General features: G+C 39.6%; 1 protein-coding gene across 3 annotated transcripts in view; it reads left to right on the forward strand.

Annotated features, from left to right (window-relative positions):
* Positions 1 to 562: 562 nt before the first annotated feature.
* The window catches only part of CREBL2 (cAMP responsive element binding protein like 2), a 50,210-nt gene continuing 32,989 nt past the window's right edge, over positions 563 to 17,783 (forward strand). For 2 of the 3 annotated variants that reach the window (XM_036251984.1, XM_036251985.1), the window contains exons 1-3: positions 563 to 626; positions 13,359 to 13,556; positions 15,055 to 15,199. In XM_036251984.1, coding sequence (XP_036107877.1) covers positions 582 to 626; positions 13,359 to 13,556; positions 15,055 to 15,199 — 388 coding nt within the window. In that variant the 5' untranslated portion in view covers positions 563 to 581. Of the gene's footprint in view, positions 627 to 713; positions 1,027 to 13,358; positions 13,557 to 15,054; positions 15,200 to 17,783 lie in introns of those variants that run through there. The other variant, XM_036251986.1, reaches the window with a different exon arrangement.

Below are 17,783 nucleotides of genomic sequence, written 5' to 3' on the forward strand. Positions count from 1 at the left end.
ATCTACAATATGTGGCTTTCCTGTCTGGCTTCTTTCGTTTAGCATGTTTTCCAGGCGTATCCACATTGTAGCATATATCAGTAATTCATTCCTTCTTATGGTCTAATAATATTCCTAATAACATATCACAATTGGCCTATTCATTCATCCATTGAAGGACATTTGGGTTGTTTCCACTTTCTGACTATTATGAATAAAGCTTCTAGGCCAAAACAGCCGTGTGCAAGTTTTCATGTGGACATATGTTCCCATTTCTCGTGGAATTGCTGGCCACATGGTAACTCTATGTCTAACATCAGGAGGAACCGCCAAATTGTTTCCCAAAGCAGCTGCACCTTTCAATAAGAAATCTTCAGAGTATCCTCGGTGTCCCTGAGGAGGGCCTGCTCCCAGGATCCCTACCTCAAGGCTGCCTTCGCGGGGCCCCAGAAGCCCTCCTCCAGGTGCCCAAGCCGCTGGAACCCAGGGGCCAAAACCTCCCAGGGAGGCTCTGTGGGAAACGTAGTCTTGGCCTCTCGCCTGGCCCCGCCCCCGCAGCGCTTGCGGCGAGAGGAGGAAAACAGACGCTTTGCTGGGGCTCTATGGACATTGTAGTTTTCTCCCTAGTCAGCCGCGTACAGACTTCGGTAAGAAAAACTACAGTCCCCAGAGCACCGCGGTGCTACGGGAGCCGAAGAGGCCATACCGCGTGCAGCACTCCCGCCCACCCTCCTGTCCCGGCCGCTTTCCAGGGCGTCCGTAAACACACCCAGACTGTCATGGAGAGGGAGGAGGGGGCGGTGGCGGCGAAGGGAGGCGTTTTGGGCCGCCTCCAGGGTCCGCTCTGCCATTCCTGAACTGGTCCCTCGTCCCCGTGACTGTGGCATCAGGGAAGCGAACTGTTAGGCGAGAGGAGGCAGCCAGAACCATATCCCCTTCTTCCCCCGGGGCGGGGGCCGGGCCGGGCCAGGCCGGCGGAGCCGGGGAGGGCAAGGGGAGGGAGCGCCTGGCCAGGCTGGCCTGCCTGCCGAGATGGATGACAGTAAGGTAAGTCCTGTGGTTTGCACGCGCAGCTGCCGCCTCCGCCGCCTGCTTCTCGCTAAGTGCTGGTCCCGCCGCTGAGCCTCAGCTCTGTAGTCCATGCCAACAGCCAAGAAACACCTGCCTTAGACATCCCCGCGCCTACAGTTATTACCCCAGGGTACCCAGCCAGGAATTCAGGGAACAGCGGGCTGCGTTGTTCCAAAAAGGGCCCTCTCCTCTGGGAAATGTTCAGTCCCAGGGCAAGCCTGTTTGTCAGCTTTTCCAGGTAGTGCCAACCCTAGTCCTTGACTTGCCTACCAAGATAGTGAAGGAATTACTTTGCTTTCCCTTTTTACCTTCCCTTGCTCCCTCCCCGCCTTTCTCTAGTTTGGAGATCTTAACTAGGGCACCCTGAACCAGCCCTGTTTCCCTTGACTGTTCCCCTTTCTTCTCTCCTGCTCCCTTACTCAATGCCCCATTCATATAATCAGTTCACTCCCCCTCTGAGCTATTTTCCTGTGGTTGGTTGGAACACTCTGCTAAGCTCCCGTTGCTATTCGTCCAGAGTCTGGAATCTAACCTCCTCTGGAAAGCCTTCTTAAGAAAAGTGGTGAATTATTTCTTGTTAATCTATCTTAATAACCCATCACCACCACCTCCTTTCTCTATCTAAATCACTTATCCTTATGATTATAAGATAGCAGACAATGTTCACTATTGGTAATTCATATGTATAACCTGTTTTTATGTCAGTCCACATTAGTGTTGTCTAGTTTTATTTCATGAAGATAGGGATGGTCAGCTTATTGACTATCAGACTTCCAGAATTTGCCAATTTTTTGAAGTGGAAATTGTCCTCCCCTATGCTACCCAGAGGTCTTATTTTCCACAATCTCCAGCATGCTGCTGGAGATAGCTATTTTCCTTGTTTGGATGCCCTTTTCCCCCACCACGTAACCAGTAACATTTTGTTGCTGTCCAGTTTTTGTTTCACCTATCATCAGAGAGACTGAAAAGATTTCCAGCTTCTCTGTACTGCTTGTGTTATTCTACATTATCTCCTCTTCCTGTTCCTGCAGAAGGCTCTGAAAAAAGTGATAGACAGAAGGGAAAGCCCAACTCAGTACTCTGGAATTGGGACTCACCTAGAAAACCAGTCTACTTGGGAAGCAGCAAACCCCTCCTAATAGGAAATAGTTCCAAGACACAAAGGGAGAATTCTGAAAGTTTTCTAGAAAAATCAGAAAATAACTTTTTGAAAAAGTTTTTGCTAGCTTGATCTTTCGGTGTTAATTTTGAAATTAAGTCTGATTATTGTATCCATTATATTTCCCAGAAAGTAGTGTTATGGCTGCTTAAGAAAGCCAAAATAACATATTGTTCTTTAATTTTTTAAAATTTGAGACTCTCGCAGAATATTCTTCATAATTTTCAGTTGTTTCCTTTTCACACCTTTGAAACATTTAATAACTTTCTCAAAGTCTTCAATAATTTCAAATAAGTCCAAGAAAAGTACATAAGATTTTGAGTTGTTTTACTTTCCTATAAAATCACATAGTAATTATTTCTAAAACTAGCAAACTATTGGTGGGTATAAAATTATATTGTTTTGCCTAAAAGAGTGAAGTTAAATTTGGGGGGTAGACTATTCATAGCTTACTTCCTATAGGGTCCACAATTACACAAAATAAATTCAGTTTTTAATCTTTATTAATTCATTGTTGTTATGAAAGAATTAGAAATCAGCAGTCTCTTAAATCTTTAATGATTATGGAAAATAAAATCCATTTCAAATGTCTATGGATGAATAGTGCCTCTGTGAATACATTACTTTCACTTTGATTACATGTCATAGTTTTGGGTGAATAATATTTAAAGCCATGTACAGCAAGACTGGGCTGCTTTCAGCAGTCAGGCTGTGTGAAACAGCCCTTAAACTGGGACTCCGCAGCTCCCCGTCCTGCCTTTCTCTGTGCTGCAGTTGTTACAGTCCTGCAAAATTGTATTGTCCTCCTAGTACATACATATAAACTCACAAAACACACTTCTCCCCTCACATTATGTACAGGCGATGGAGTCTCAGGTTCCATTTCCCCCTGTATAAGAGAAGGTGAGAGTTGGGGCTTGGAAGTATGGCCACTGTGCTGGTGAGAGCACAATGGATGACAAACACTGACAGCTAGGCCCGGGCAACAGGAAGAGGATGAAGTGGGCAGGAGCAGCAGTGATAGAGAGGCAGAATTTGAATGAGCAGGTCAAGAAACAAGATGATGATAATGTGAGGACCTCCCTTTAAAAGATTCTGTATCCTTGGTTCTTTTCATCAGTGGCGATGAATGAGTTTGCCAAGAGCTCTCCACACTCTACCATCTAGCTTCCTCGAGTAAGAACAGGACAGACTTGAATGTGGGTGCAGCTTTGCCTCCCTAGTGTCTAGGATTGTGCCGGAAACAGCATAGAGTACTAGTTGTTAATAGGGATCAAATTTAATTGGAACAGTGGCATTATGGAGAATGCCCTGATATACCTGGGCTTTATTAATCACTGTGCTTCACTGAGCCAACTAGCCAGAGTATACAGATGATAGCAAGTGAGAAAAATAAAGCAAGAGCTATATTGGATCTAACAGTAAGGGTTTGGGAAAGTGCTAAGTAGCAGAGTTCAAATACTAACTGAGTAGATCTCTGCTAGGTTAGTTGGGAAAGAACAAATCTTGGCTAAGTTATCGAACCTTTCTGAATTTCCATCCTATCTGTTCAGTACCTTCTTTACAGGCTTTGTTGAAGATTAAAGATAATACATTGAGTAGAGTCTAACACATAGTAGGCATCCAAAAAATGTTATTATTATATTACCTAGCATTTGGTCCTTAGCACAGTGTTCATTTTACCAATTTTTACATGTGTCGTTTGCAGCTCTGTTTACTCCTACACTACCACCCTTTGCTCCTAACTATGCCCCAAAGTGGGACAGTGGCAATGGGATGGGACATCAACTTAAACTGTGCCCTAAACTGTCAGATTATGTGGGAAAGGTAGTCTGCTGAGCCCACCTGCATGTTCACCTCTAGGAAAAAGTGCTTGTTCTTATGAAAGCCTTTTCTCCCTGACCTGCTGCATTCAGTTACAGAGAAAATGGAAATGTGTTATTTTTAGAGGCTTTGATCATAGACAGAAGGATCTTATTTTATATTTGACTTTTATGTTTATTGAATGAATGAATGAGTAAATTGAAATATCCTAGACCAGATGTGTTCCTGCTGCAGACTATAAATTGATAAAAGACCACCATACTTTATTGCCCAGCCTGACAGTTTAGGGCATCAAGTTCCAGTTCAGGGACTGATGAGAGAGTGGCCAGCTGCTGGTCACAATATGTTTCTATGGGCTGCTATTCTCCTTACTTCCTTTCTACTTGCATGACACACAGTTATCTGAAAATGAGGTTTCTTATACCTTCCTTAGGTAAGAAGACAGGTTCTTCTGTTCCATTCAGTTGTTCTGAGTAATGCTGGTTCTCAAAAAATTTTTAGGTTGGCCCAAAAAATCTCTTTGACATTCTCAAACCTATCCTTTGGCCCCTGAAGCCCCTCCTGTTAGCCCCTTAGTCATCCTTTGCTGCAGCTGGAGCTACTCTGCTTGGGCAGTCCCACAAAGCTCAGACATTTTCTGCTTTTTCTGTCCTTCTACTCCATCAATACTTTCCACAAGACTAAGGCAGAAGATCCAGCTCATACACTAAATAAATTTCTGACAGTAGATATTAATATGTTAATGTGCCTTCCTTTCCAATCTAGGTTACATGCACATTTTAACTAGGGTGCCTCTACAGATAGTTTAACCCCAAGGGGTAATTTTAATCCTAGAAAAACCAATTGAAATTGAACTTTAAATAATGTTTTGCTCTTTGTTTTCAGAAAAGTTTGTTAATTCAAACATCTGTTGGACACTTAATATGTATCAGGCATTGTGCTAGATAGTAGAGATACAAAAATAAATAAGAGTTTATAACTATTCTCAGGAGCTTACATTTCAGTGGACTAGGCAGACATATAGGAAAATATTTATAATATAGTGAGGTAAAAATGAGGGCAATAGAAGCAAAGTGGTTTGGGGAACACTAGAATGGATGCCTAGCTGTCTGGGTATGTTGGACATGGGTTCACACAGTAGGAATGAATCTGAAATGAAGAATAGGCGTCCCCTAGAAAATTGGGAAGAGGGAATACCCTGTACTAAACCACATTGCACTGGCAAATAAGTATTTTGTTACAGGCTAGAGCAGGATTGACAAATTTTCTATAAAGGGCCAGACAGTATTTGTTGACCATGTGATCTCTGTTGCAATTACTCTGCCATTGTAGCATGAAAGCAACCATAGTCAGAATGTAATGAGTGGATGTGGCTGTGTTTCAATAAAACTTTATTTACCAGAACTAGCAACAAGCTGGTTTGGGTTTGCCAGCAGGGCTATTGTTCACTGAATCCTGAGCATAAGGCACAAGTAAAGGTGTGGGCAGAGACATGAAAGAAAGATAACCAAGGGCTGGGTCGTGATATACCTGGCAAGTTAAGGTAAGAAATTTGGTTTAGTAGTTTTCAAAGTGTGGAATAAAGAAGACATTGGCTGAATCAGACTCTCTGGGAATTTGAATTTTAATAGGCTCCCAGTTGAGTGGCTCACTGAAGTTTGTGTGAAGTTTCATATGCTTACTGAAGTTTGAAAACAAAGGCCATAGATATTGGGGAGCCATTGAAGGATTTTATCTATCTATCTATCTATCTATCTATCTATCTATCTATCTATCCATCCATCCTCACCCAAGGATATTTCTCCATTTCAGATAGAGTGGGAGGGAGGGAGGCAAGGAGGGAGAGAGAGAAAAAGAAACAGATGTAAGAGACACATTGACTGGCTGCCTCCCTCATGACCCTGACCAGGACCAAGGATGAACCGCAACCGAGGTACAAGCCCTTGACCAGAATCGAACCTGTGACTCATTGGTCCGTAGGCTAATGCTCTAACCACTGAGAAAAACTGGCTAGGGCCCATTGAAGGATTTTAAAGCAGAAGTGACAATATCAGATTTGTGTTTTCAAAGAAAAATCTTAGTAGTTATATGGAAAATGGATTAAGGAGGGTAAAGATGTAGGAACTGGGATAGATGATCCATTTAGGAAAGAACATGGATTTTGGCGTATAACCAAAGTTCAGATCTCATTTATACCACTTTCAAGCTGCAGTATTATGCTTTTAGAGAAATTATTTCATCTCTGCAGAACTGAATTACTTCATCTATAAATAGGGTGTGTTAATAACAGTGTAATGAGTTATTATGAAAATTAAATGTACTATATATATAAACCATATCAGAAGAACTTAGTACATAATGGGTTCTCAGTAAATGCTAGTCTTTTCTGGCTCCTCACTAGCTTGGTTAGACTGCCCAGAAGGAAGGCCTGAACTGAAGACCATATTAGAGCCTATTATAATCAATGGAGGCTGTGGTTGATGGCAGCATGCATAAACTCCTTCAAGGGTGAAGAATGTGGACAGAAGAGAGCTAGAGAGACAGAATCCTGGAAAACTCTAAAATGATCAGAAAAGGCTGAGGAATTAGGGCTCAGCAAAATAAACTGAAAAGGAAAGGTTAGCGATATAGAAGAACCAGAAAAGAAAAGGGGTTGTCTTGCCATCTATCTAAGGGAGAAGAGCATTTTAAGGAGGAGACGTAGTCTACAACATGAGATGCTACATAAAAGTTCAAGTGAAGTAAGTAGTGAGGAAAGTATCCATTGGACTTGGAAAAGAGGAGATTGTTTATGAACCTAGCAAGAGAAGTTTCAGGGGACTGATAGGGCAGAAGCCAAAATGTAGCAGTTGAGAAAGAGATGAGTGGGAAAGAAGCAAAGACAGTTAAGTACAAACCACTCTCACAGAGTCAGTTCTTAACAGTGTCAGGCATTGCTAAATATATGTAGTATTTAGCTTCAAACAATAATAGCTGGAAGGGGCAGAGGCATAGGGATTGGGAGAGGCAGGAGTTAACTCTCCTTTCAGAGATGCGTAGTTCATCTGGTTTATTCTGCTGACTAGAAAAACTGGTAGAAAGGTTAGCAGCAGGAAGATATTAGACTTTCTCTCTTTCTGAAGATCTGATAAACAGGAGAAAAAAAAATCTAACCCGCAGCTGTGAAGGAAGTTATGGCTAACACCAAATGAAAATGCAGCTACTTGTTTTTCTCTTTAAAGTGGTAAAGAGCAGTGGCTGGGACACATTCATATCTATCTTATTTTTCTTTAATCAACTGGAGATAACTTTTTACTTTATGTTTTTAAAAGAAAAGTGAAACAAGCCCTCCTGCTGTTTTCCTTTTTAGCTGTGGCTGATATAAATGCACCAATTCTCTTAGACTTAACAACTTGAAACTTATACGAGTTGTCTTAAGAATTAGAGCATTAGGATGAAAATAAATACAAAAAAGGTGGTAAATAATAAAAGTCCTTAACTGGTTTCTCAGATTTTATATTCCTCATGAAAGAGATTTTTAAGTTGTTGGTAGTGATAGCAATTTAAATCAATTTTAAATTATTGCTAATTTTTCTTTGTATTTATTCATTCAATTATCAGTCTTTTAATAAATGGTAGTTCTGCGCCAAATACAATGGGGTTTACAGAAGTAGTAGAAAACACAGCTTCTGTGCCCGAGGAGCTCACACTATTGGAAGAGATAGAACTTAAATATGTGAGGACACTAAAAAAATTCAGTGTGATATTAACTATATGTTCCAGAAATTTGGAAAAGAAATTAATGAGCAGAGGGTGCTCCAAAGAAAGAGGGCTAGAGCTTGTCCTAACCAAAGACGGAAAAATATTTGCCATTTTGGAAGGTGGGGCGATGGAGAAGGAACATTTAGAGAAATGTTGAGAAATAGGTAGAAATGCATGGTGGGGTGTCTAAAGAGACTGGCATGACTTGATATGGGGGCTGCCTGTTGGGAATAATGAAAGAAGATTGGCTTGGTGAGAGGAAACCTGGGTGTTGCAGGCTGAATAGTGGCCCCTAAAAACATATCCAACATATCCATGTCTTAATCGCTGGAACCTGTGAATATCACTTTATATGGTAAAAGTGAATATTACCTCATATGGCAAAATACTGTGATTACATTAAGGGTTTTGAGAGGAAAAATTTCTTGGGATTATCTGGGTGGGCCCTAAATCCAATGACGTGTCCTCATAAGAGAAGGGCAGAGGGAGAGTTGACAGATTTGACAGGCAGCGGGAGATTTGACAGTGTGACTACAGAGGCAGAAATTGGACTAATGTGGCCACAGATTAAAGAATGCTGACAGCCCCAAAACCTGGACGCAGTGAAGGATGGATTCCCGCCTAGGGCCTCCAGAGGGAGTGCAGCCCTGCCACACTTCTGGCCTCCAGAACAGAAAGTACAAACTTCTGTTGTTTTAAGCCACCAAGTTTGTGGTCATTGTTACAGCAGCCACAGGAAGCTCATATACTGGATATGGTGACCTAGTAAGCAGTCCCGAGCCAAAGGGCCATTAAAGTGCCTCCCTTCTATACTGTTCAGGTATTACTTTTGTTTACAATGAAGAAAAATACACTAAAGTAAAAATATGACAGTAATAAGCTGAAAAGAAAGGGTCATTTGCAAGCTCTTTGCAAGACGGATTAACTAGGGGAGTGAGGGTAGAAAAGGAGAGATGGTAGGGAGACCCATTGGGAACCTATTGTAATAATCTGTGAGTAGGGCCCTGACTAATGTAGGCAGTAGGAATAGAGAGGAGGAACTAAATCAGAGATTTTATAAAGGAATAAATTGGCATGACTTCAGTGTGGTGGGTGTGGAGAGTCACAGTAATAGACAAACATTTCAAGTAAGCTTAAAATGAAAAAGTTTGTTACTTAACCTCACCACTGCCTTCCCAAGTGCCTCGTTCCCCAGTGAGTTGGATTAAATGAATGACTATATAGCATTAATATAGCAGTGCATATAAAACACCTGTCAGTTTTAGGTAGAGCTTTTTCAGGGAATTACAAGTTCAAGTTAAAGAGTATCACCTAGGAACCAGGAGGGGAATAGTCATGCTTGATGACAGTGAGTTACCTTGTGACCGGTTGCTATATTGCAGATCAGGGGACTTGGGTCTAGACCCTTCTCTAACATTGAAAATATCTGGACTAAAATTTTGTTATCTATGAAATAAAGAGGTGAGTATGCATATCTCTCTGTGTGTGTCTACTTCCAGTACTCCTATATATATATATATATATATATATATATATATATATATATAATCCTGCCCTTTATAATGTTACTGTTTATTTCATGTCTGCTGTGTTTCACATATAAATACATGAAAAGTAAGAACCCTGTCTTGTATTAATATTCCTGGAGTTTTACAGTATTTGGGGCATAGTGGGTATTCAATAAATGGTTGTTGAATAAAGGAGTTAACTTTCCCCCTTTACCTGAAAAAAATGAGGATAATAGAGTTTGCCTCAGCTAAAGTGTGAAATAATATGAGAACATGTAAAGTGCCGAACTCAAGGCCTTTCCATTGTGAGTGTTCCCTCCCTGCACACCCTATTTAGCCCTGAATTTAAGTTGTTCGTCGTCCCTAAGGTGATTCAAGAACCTTTGGAATAGGATTTAATCTGGACACTGGAGACTTTCTCATTTTAATAAGCCCCTAAAGAGTATGCAACTACAATCGTGTCTCCTCTTTCTGCGGAAGTTAAACCTGTTGACTGGGAAGCCTGAGCCCTCCACAGTCAGGCCTTTGCAGACTGTTCTTTCTCTATAATGGTTAAACTTAGAATTATCAGGAACTATTTCATAGCTGAATCCAGCAGTATGATCTTAATTCTCAGCCTTTAAACACATAAAATAGAAACATTTAAAAATCATAAAAAATACAGATAAGAAAAAAGAGCTTCCTCATAGAAGAAATAGGAGAAAGTGAGGGGACAATGTGGTTATCACCGAGTTTGTGAAAATTTTATGAAACATAGGTACGAATGATTTTTGACCCAGAGATATTTAAGGAATTTGTGAGGTTGATTTCAGTTTTAGTTTCTGGTTCCTAGTTTCTATTAACTTCCCCTATTCATTCTCCAATCTTTATGGCTTATGAAATATTTAAAGTTTAGTTAACTACTATAATTGGCAACTAGTATAGTAACCTACATTTGTATACCTTTTTCTTTACAAAGTGCTGTCACCCATTATTATGCTTAACATTTACAATAATCCTGGGATGTACTTGACTCTTTTGAAAACTGGTACACTTAACAGATTTTAGCTGGCACCAAAAGCCAAAAATTTGCCATGTTCCTGAGGAAAAGTTGAACTAGAGAGATGGTGTTTTGTGGCTTTAAATGTAATTTTACAGGAGATGGCATAAAATACAGGAACCCTGGATTTACTTCTATGCCTTTCTAATTTAAAAAAGGAATAAAATAGTTCCAATTTAAATATGTTGCCACCATGAAAACTAAACAAAGAGTTATAACTTTTGTCTGATTTTTATGACTGTGCTAGGTTTGTTTAGAAAATCAGTGGAAATCTGTGAAGTACTCTGTGTTCTCTTGTTGGCTTCTCAAAAGCAGCCACTTCTGCATTAATTGAAAAGCAATATAGATAGTGTTGTGTGATGACTCATTTTGCTACATAAAGAATAGAGGTGATTACTGTTTATTTCACTACAGACTTGCGTTTATGCTGTAAATGTATTGCTTTCTAAAAACTGTAGCAAAGCAAGTACACTGTGTTTTAATGTAGGGTGATTGATTTCAAAATATTTTATAAAATTGTGCAATTGATGTGATATAAACATAATTTAAAATTTAGCCCATAGTAATATTTGGATCAACTTAGTCATCCTGGAATTGCTAATCAAATATTTAACTCTGAGGGAAATTTTCCTGAGACATATATTATTATGTTGGAATGAGGACATGATGACGCAGAATAGAAAGGCTTTAAAAGACCAGTGTTTGAAAAGTTGAAACTAATTTGGGAGCAGTTGGCTTTTAAGATGGGAGTGGGAAGGAAAAAATTTTTTCCCTTGGAGTATTCAGTTTCATTTCAGAGCCATCCCATAAAATGCTAGATGTAGTGGTTAGCCATCATGTTATGACACCCTGTCTGGTCAATGTAGCCGATCCACATTTAAAGTGTGGTTTTCTTGACCTAACCATTATACTTAGTAATGATCTGATCTTTATAGGGTACTGGGCATAGTTGGTGTATGATATTATTAATGATTTCAAACAAACAAATCAGAGTTTTTATAGCCAAATGAATATTGATCCTTTGAGTTTTGTTACCTTGGTAGGTTTCTTCATGTATTCTAATGATCTGCCAGTGTTTGATCTGCACCTTCTCTTTTAGAATGGCCTTTAAAGCCTCTGCTATATTTCTTTCACAATATTGAAGCTATAGCATTTTTATTCACTGAGGGTAATTTTCAGAAAGAACTGGATGTCATTCAAAACCTCGTCAAATAAACAAAGTAGATAATCCAGTTGTTTGGGAATTTAAAGAAAAATGTGTTGCTCTAAAATAACGTAGACTGTAAAGGCATATTGTATTGTGGCTTGTCAGAAATTGGCTCCTAAAGTACTTTCCCAAAAAATTTGTTCATTGGAATAAATGCCCCTCCCCCCTTAAAGGTGACTACTTTAAAGAAAAGCTATTTGATCTGTAAGTTCAGGTTCATGAATGTAAAAGTTCATATTTACCTCATAGTTAGTTACATCTTGTATAAGAACTTGGGGAGGTTCCATAGCTAAACAATGAAGAAGATTAAGTTACTTTGCCAGTCACCAAAAAATTGTGCCTATGCAGGTAAATAAATAACAGGAAGAACTCTCCTGAAACAGTCTAGGGTTATAATTATAGGCTTCTAAAGGTAGAATAGCCCTGGCCGATTTGGTTCAGCAGTGAGTGTTGGCCTGCGGTCCACAGAGTCCGGGTTCGGTTCCCGCTAAGGGCATGTACCTTGTTTGCAGTTTGTCCCCGGCCCTGGTTGGGTCATGCGGGTGGCAACCACTCGATGTGTCCCTTTCACATCGATATTTCTCTCTCTCTCCACCCCCCTCCCACTCTATCTGAACAAAAAATGGAAAAATGTACTCGGGGGAGGATAAATAAATAAATAAATATAAATAAAGGCAGAAGAGAAGTATCCCGAAGATTTCAGGGACTTCTGTGTGTTCCTTTGAGCTCAACAAATTTGAAGAGGGAATTTATAACCAAATTACTTAGGATACGTATTTGTTTTTATATATACATAATTTTACATACAAATTTTATAATTTTTCTAATTATAAACATTTAAAAATCATTAAAAAAAAATACAGGTGGCCCTGGTTAGTTTGGTTCAGTGGTTAAAGCGTCGGCCTGCGGTCCAGAGAAACCCGGGTTTGGTTCCTGCTAAGGGCATGTACCTCGGTTGCAGTTTGTCCCTGGCCCTGGTTGGGCCCTGTGAGAGACAGCCACTCGATGTGTCCCTTTCACATTGATGTTTCTCTCTCTCTCTTCCTCTCTCTCCTTCCCACTCTATCTGAACAAAAAATGGAAAAATGTCCTCGGGTGAGGATAAAAAAAAAAATACAGGTGAACTCTGGCCAGTTTGGCTCAGCGGTTAGAGCATTGGCCTGTGGACCAGAGTCACAGGTTCAATTCTGGTCAAGGGCATGTACCTCGGTTGTGGCTCATCCTGGCCCTGGTCATGGTCATGCCAGAGACAGCCAGTCAATGTGTCCCTCTCATGTTGATGTTTCTCTCTCTCTCCCTCCCACTGTATCTGAAGATAAATAGAAAAATATCCTCAGGTGAGGATTTAAAAAAAAAAAAATGCAGGTGAGAAAAAGCTGACTATAATCACACTTATCAGAGAAATCCCCATTGACCTTTTATTAACATCCTTTTCTTCTCTGTTGTTTTATAACATTGAGATCATACTGAATTTACAATTTTGAATATTGATTTTTTTTTCTTATTTCTCAAGTCAATAAAAATTTGGCACTTTTTTAGTTTTTATTATCCAGCTACCTATAGTTTACTGTCAAACTATTTAAAGTTTGTTATTGAAGAAATAACGAAAACGTGTTTCTTCTCTCACATTCGTTGTATCAAAAATACCAGGAAAAAAAAAATGAAGCAAAGCCTCATAAGGCATTTGATGGGATTATGCTTTTTGAGTTCCATAAGCTTCATTAATTTATTATTTGTAAATGTTTTCTTTGCTAATATGCAGCCACAGTCACCTTACTGTGACACAAAACTAAGATAAAAAGACATTATTTCTTCTCTGTCTTGCTGAAGGTGGTTGGAGGCAAAGTAAAGAAGCCCGGCAAACGTGGTCGGAAGCCAGCCAAAATAGACTTGAAGGCAAAACTTGAGAGGAGCCGGCAGAGTGCAAGAGAATGCCGGGCCAGAAAGAAACTGAGATATCAGTATTTGGAAGAGTTGGTATCCAGTCGGGAAAGAGCCATATGTGCCCTCAGAGAGGAACTGGAAATGGTAAGAAAGTTTGTCAGTAGTGAATAGATGAAAAAAATCAACCTAAGCTTCACAGTCAAAGAAATATATATTAAAACATGAAGAAAAAAACCAATTTTCACCTGTCTATCCAGTTGACAAACATGGGTAAGAACATTCATTGGTCAGCCAGGATGTGGGCAAATAAGCATTTTCATACGCTACTGGTAGGAGTGGAATGCATATTATTTCACCGAAGGATTGTTTATGATACAAAAAAAATGGAAAATAATCTAAAAGTACAACAATAGGGGATTGGTTAAATTACACTACACTCATATATTGGACTACTTTGCACGCAATAAAAATCACAATGCACCTATATATTTATTGATGTAGAAAAACATTCACAATATATTGCTAAGTGAAAAAAGCAGTATAGCAATATGTAACAATATAAATAGTATGATACCATTTGTTTAAACATTTATTTATTTGGCATGTTTCATTCTTTCATTTATTCATTCAGATTTTGGGTGGTGGCTGTAGAAATGTAAAAGAGAATAGGTAAAAGAGAATTGAAACCCCATTACTATGAGCTCAAGGGAGGAGGTAACAGGTTGGAGAGGAGAGTGATACTACCATGATCATTACAAAACTAGGACAGGCTACATCCGCTTGTTAGGAGGTAAGAAAATAAGACAGGCATAAAGAGAGTTCAGATGTCCACTATTCATTAGATTTCTTTTTCTTTTTAGTATATTGAATTTGACTTCTATAAATTATTTCTCACCTTTTGCAATGTAAGCTACTTTAGGGCATAATCTTTGGCATAATTAATTTTTGTATACCCCAAAGTTTATGGTACATACTCCGGCAGTCTGGAAGAAAGTAGATATTTATTGATTGTTTATGAAAGAGAGAAAGGAATTACAAAAATGTCTGTTTGAGGAGTAGAAATAATGTGGCCATTAACCAAAAGAGATGAATTCTAATTAGTAGCACACTGTGGGGAGACGTTCTTTTAACCAGAGGGGACTTTTTTTTTTATCCTCACCTGAGGACATTTTTCCGTTTTTTGTTCAGATAGAGTGGGAGGGAGAGAGAGGAAGAGAGAGAGAGAGAAACATCGACATGAAAGGGACACATCGAGTGGCCACCACCCACACGACCCAACCAGGGCCAGGGACAAACTGCAACCGAGGAACATGCCCTTAGTGGGAACCGAACCCGGGTGTCTCTAGACCACAGGCCAATAATCTAACTGCTGAGCCAAACCGGCCAGGGCCAGAGGGGACTTTTTAATCTGAGCAGTACTTCAGTATATCACCAGAAGATTCAATAGCAGTTTTACCCTCTTGTGCAAAATGGCAGGCCTCATCCATGTCCTAAGTTAGAAATAGGAAACAGAGTGGAGGATGGGAGTCCCGGCATCCAGTTGGACCTCCCAACATGGGAGTTCTTGTGTCTAGCATTTCTACCAGTGGTTCCTGAACTCTGACTAGTAAAATTTTACTTAAATATATTTTACATATTTCAGTACAAGCAGTGGTGTATGGCAATGGACCAAGGAAAAATCCCTTCTGAAATAAAGGCCCTACTCACTGGAGAAGAGCAGAACAAATCTCAGCAGAATTCAAGCAGGCACATGAAAGCTGGGAAAACAGACGCTAACAGCAATTCCTGTGAGTACAATAACATGGAGAGTTTATATATATATGTGTAGAGGAGTGTCTTAAGGTAGGATTTCTATTTACCACTTTCTTCTATATGACTTTTTTTCCTCTGTATGTCTTTAAAAATTTTTTTTATTAAGGTAAAATTCACATAACATAAAATTAAACATTCTAAAGTAACAATTCAGAGGCATTTACTACATTTAAAATGTTGTACAACTACCACCTCTATGTAATTGCAAAACATTTCATCACCCCAAAAGAAAACCCTAAACTCATTATAGCAGTTACTCACTATTACCCCCTCTCTCCAGCCCCTGGCAACTGTGAATCTGCTTTGTGTTTCTATGGATTTACCTAATCTGGATATTATATAAATGGATTCTATAGTATGTGACCTTTTTTGTCTGACTTCTTTCACTTAGCATAATGTTTTCAAGGTTTAGTCACATTGTAGCATGTACCAGTACTTCATTACATTTTATGGCTGCATAATATCCCATTGTCTGTGGATACCACAACTTGATTACCTATTCATTGGTTGTTGGATTTTTGTTTCTACCTTTTCTTTTTTGGCTGTTGTGAATAGGGCTGCTATGAACATGCATGTACAAGTGCGTGTTTGAGTAACTTTTCAGTTCTTTAGGGTATATACCTATAAATGGAATTGCTGGGACACATGTTAATTCTATATTTAATTTTTACAGGAACCACAAACATTTCCACAGTGGCTAAAGTATTTTACACTCCCACCAGCTTCCCATTTCTGTACATCTTTTCAACACTTTTTCTTTTCCATTTTTTAAAACAATAGCTTTCCCAGTGGGTGTGAAATGGTGTGGTGTCTGATTGTGGTTTTGATTTGCATTTCCCAAATGACCAGTGATGTTGAGCATCTCTTCATGTGCTTGTTGGCCATGTGTATATCTTCTTTGAAGAAATGTCTGTTTTAAGTCCCTTGCCCATGTTTTAATGGAGTTCTTTTTCATTTTGTTGTTCAGTTGTAAGAGTTCTTTATATATTCTGGATTCTAGACCTTTTTCAAATATATGATTTTTTAGATATTGCTCCCATATTGTAAGTTGTCTTTTCTCTTTCTCGATAGTATCCTTTGGTGTAAAGAAGATTTTAATTTGGAAGAAGTCCAGTTTATCTATTTTTCTTCTGTTGTTCATGCCTTGTATGTCATATCTAAATCCATTGCCAAATCCAGGGTCATGCAGATTTATCCTTATGTTTTTTTCTAAGAGATTTTTAGTCTTAGCTCTTATATTTAGGTCATTGATCCATTTTGAATTAATTTTTCTATATGGTATGAGGTAGGGGTCCAGATTAATTCTTTTGCATGTAAATATCCAGTTGTGCCAGCACCATTTGTTAAGGAGACTATACAGATTTTAGAATGAAGATGTCGCCCTGGCCAGTTTGGCTCAGCGGTTAGAGTGTCCGCCTGCGGTCCAGAGAGACCCGGGTTTGGTTCCCGCTAAGGGCACGTACTTCGGTTGCAGTTTGTCCCCGGCCCTGGTTGGTCGTACGGGTGGCAGCCACTCGATGTGTCCCTTTCACGCCGATGTTTCTCTCTCTCTCTCTTCCTCTCTCTCCCTCCCACTCTATCTGTACAAAAAGATGGAAAAATGTCCTCGGGTGAGGATTAAAAAAAAAAAAATTTTTTTTTGAATGAAGATGTCATGTCATTGATTTCTTCATCGTTATGATTGCTTCGGGAGCACTTGAAATAGTTGTAATAAAATGTTACAAACTTTTAATCTCTTTAAATTCTTTTTCTTTATTGATTTGAGAGAGAGAGGAAGGGAGAGAGAGAGATAGAAACATCAATGAGAGAGAACATCGATTGGCCTCCTCCTGCGTGTCCCCCACTGGGGATTTAGCCCATAACCTGGGCATGTGCCCTGACTGGGGATTGAGCCAGCAACCTCTTGGTTTATAGGTCAGTGCTCAACCACTGAGGCACTCTGGCTGGGCAACTTTGCATCTTTTTTTTTTTTTTTTTTATTAATATTGCTTTCTAAATTCAGCACTACTTTATTTATTTAAAAAAAAATTTTTTTTTTTCTTATCCTCACCCGAGGACATTTTTCCATTTTTTGTTCAGATAGAGTGGGAGGGAGAGAGAGGAAGAGAAAGAGAGAAACATCGACGTGAAGGGGACGCATCGAGTGGCTGCCACCCGCATGACCCAACCAGGGCCAGGGACAAACTGCAACCTATTAAAATACGTGCCCTTGGCGGGAACCAAACCTGGGTCTCTCTGGACCACAGGCCAACGCTCTAACTGCTGAGCCAAACTGGCCAGGGCTATTTAAAAAAATTTTTAATTGATTGATTTCAGAGAGAGGAAGGGAGAGGGAGAGAGAGAAACATCAACAAGAGAGAAACATTGATTGGTTGGCTCCTGTACGCCCCCTACTGGGGATCGAGCCCACAACCTGGGCAAGTGCTCTGACCAGGAATCAAACTGGTGACCTCTTGGTGCATGGGATGACTCTCGATCAAATGAGCCACAGTGTCTGGGTATAAACTTTGCAAATTTTTAAAAAAAATTATAAAACTGAAGGATTGGCTTGTTGATAAC

Source organism: Molossus molossus, unplaced genomic scaffold (genome assembly GCF_014108415.1).
Source record: "Molossus molossus isolate mMolMol1 unplaced genomic scaffold, mMolMol1.p scaffold_m16_p_10, whole genome shotgun sequence".
NCBI classification, from domain to species: domain Eukaryota; kingdom Metazoa; phylum Chordata; class Mammalia; order Chiroptera; family Molossidae; genus Molossus; species Molossus molossus.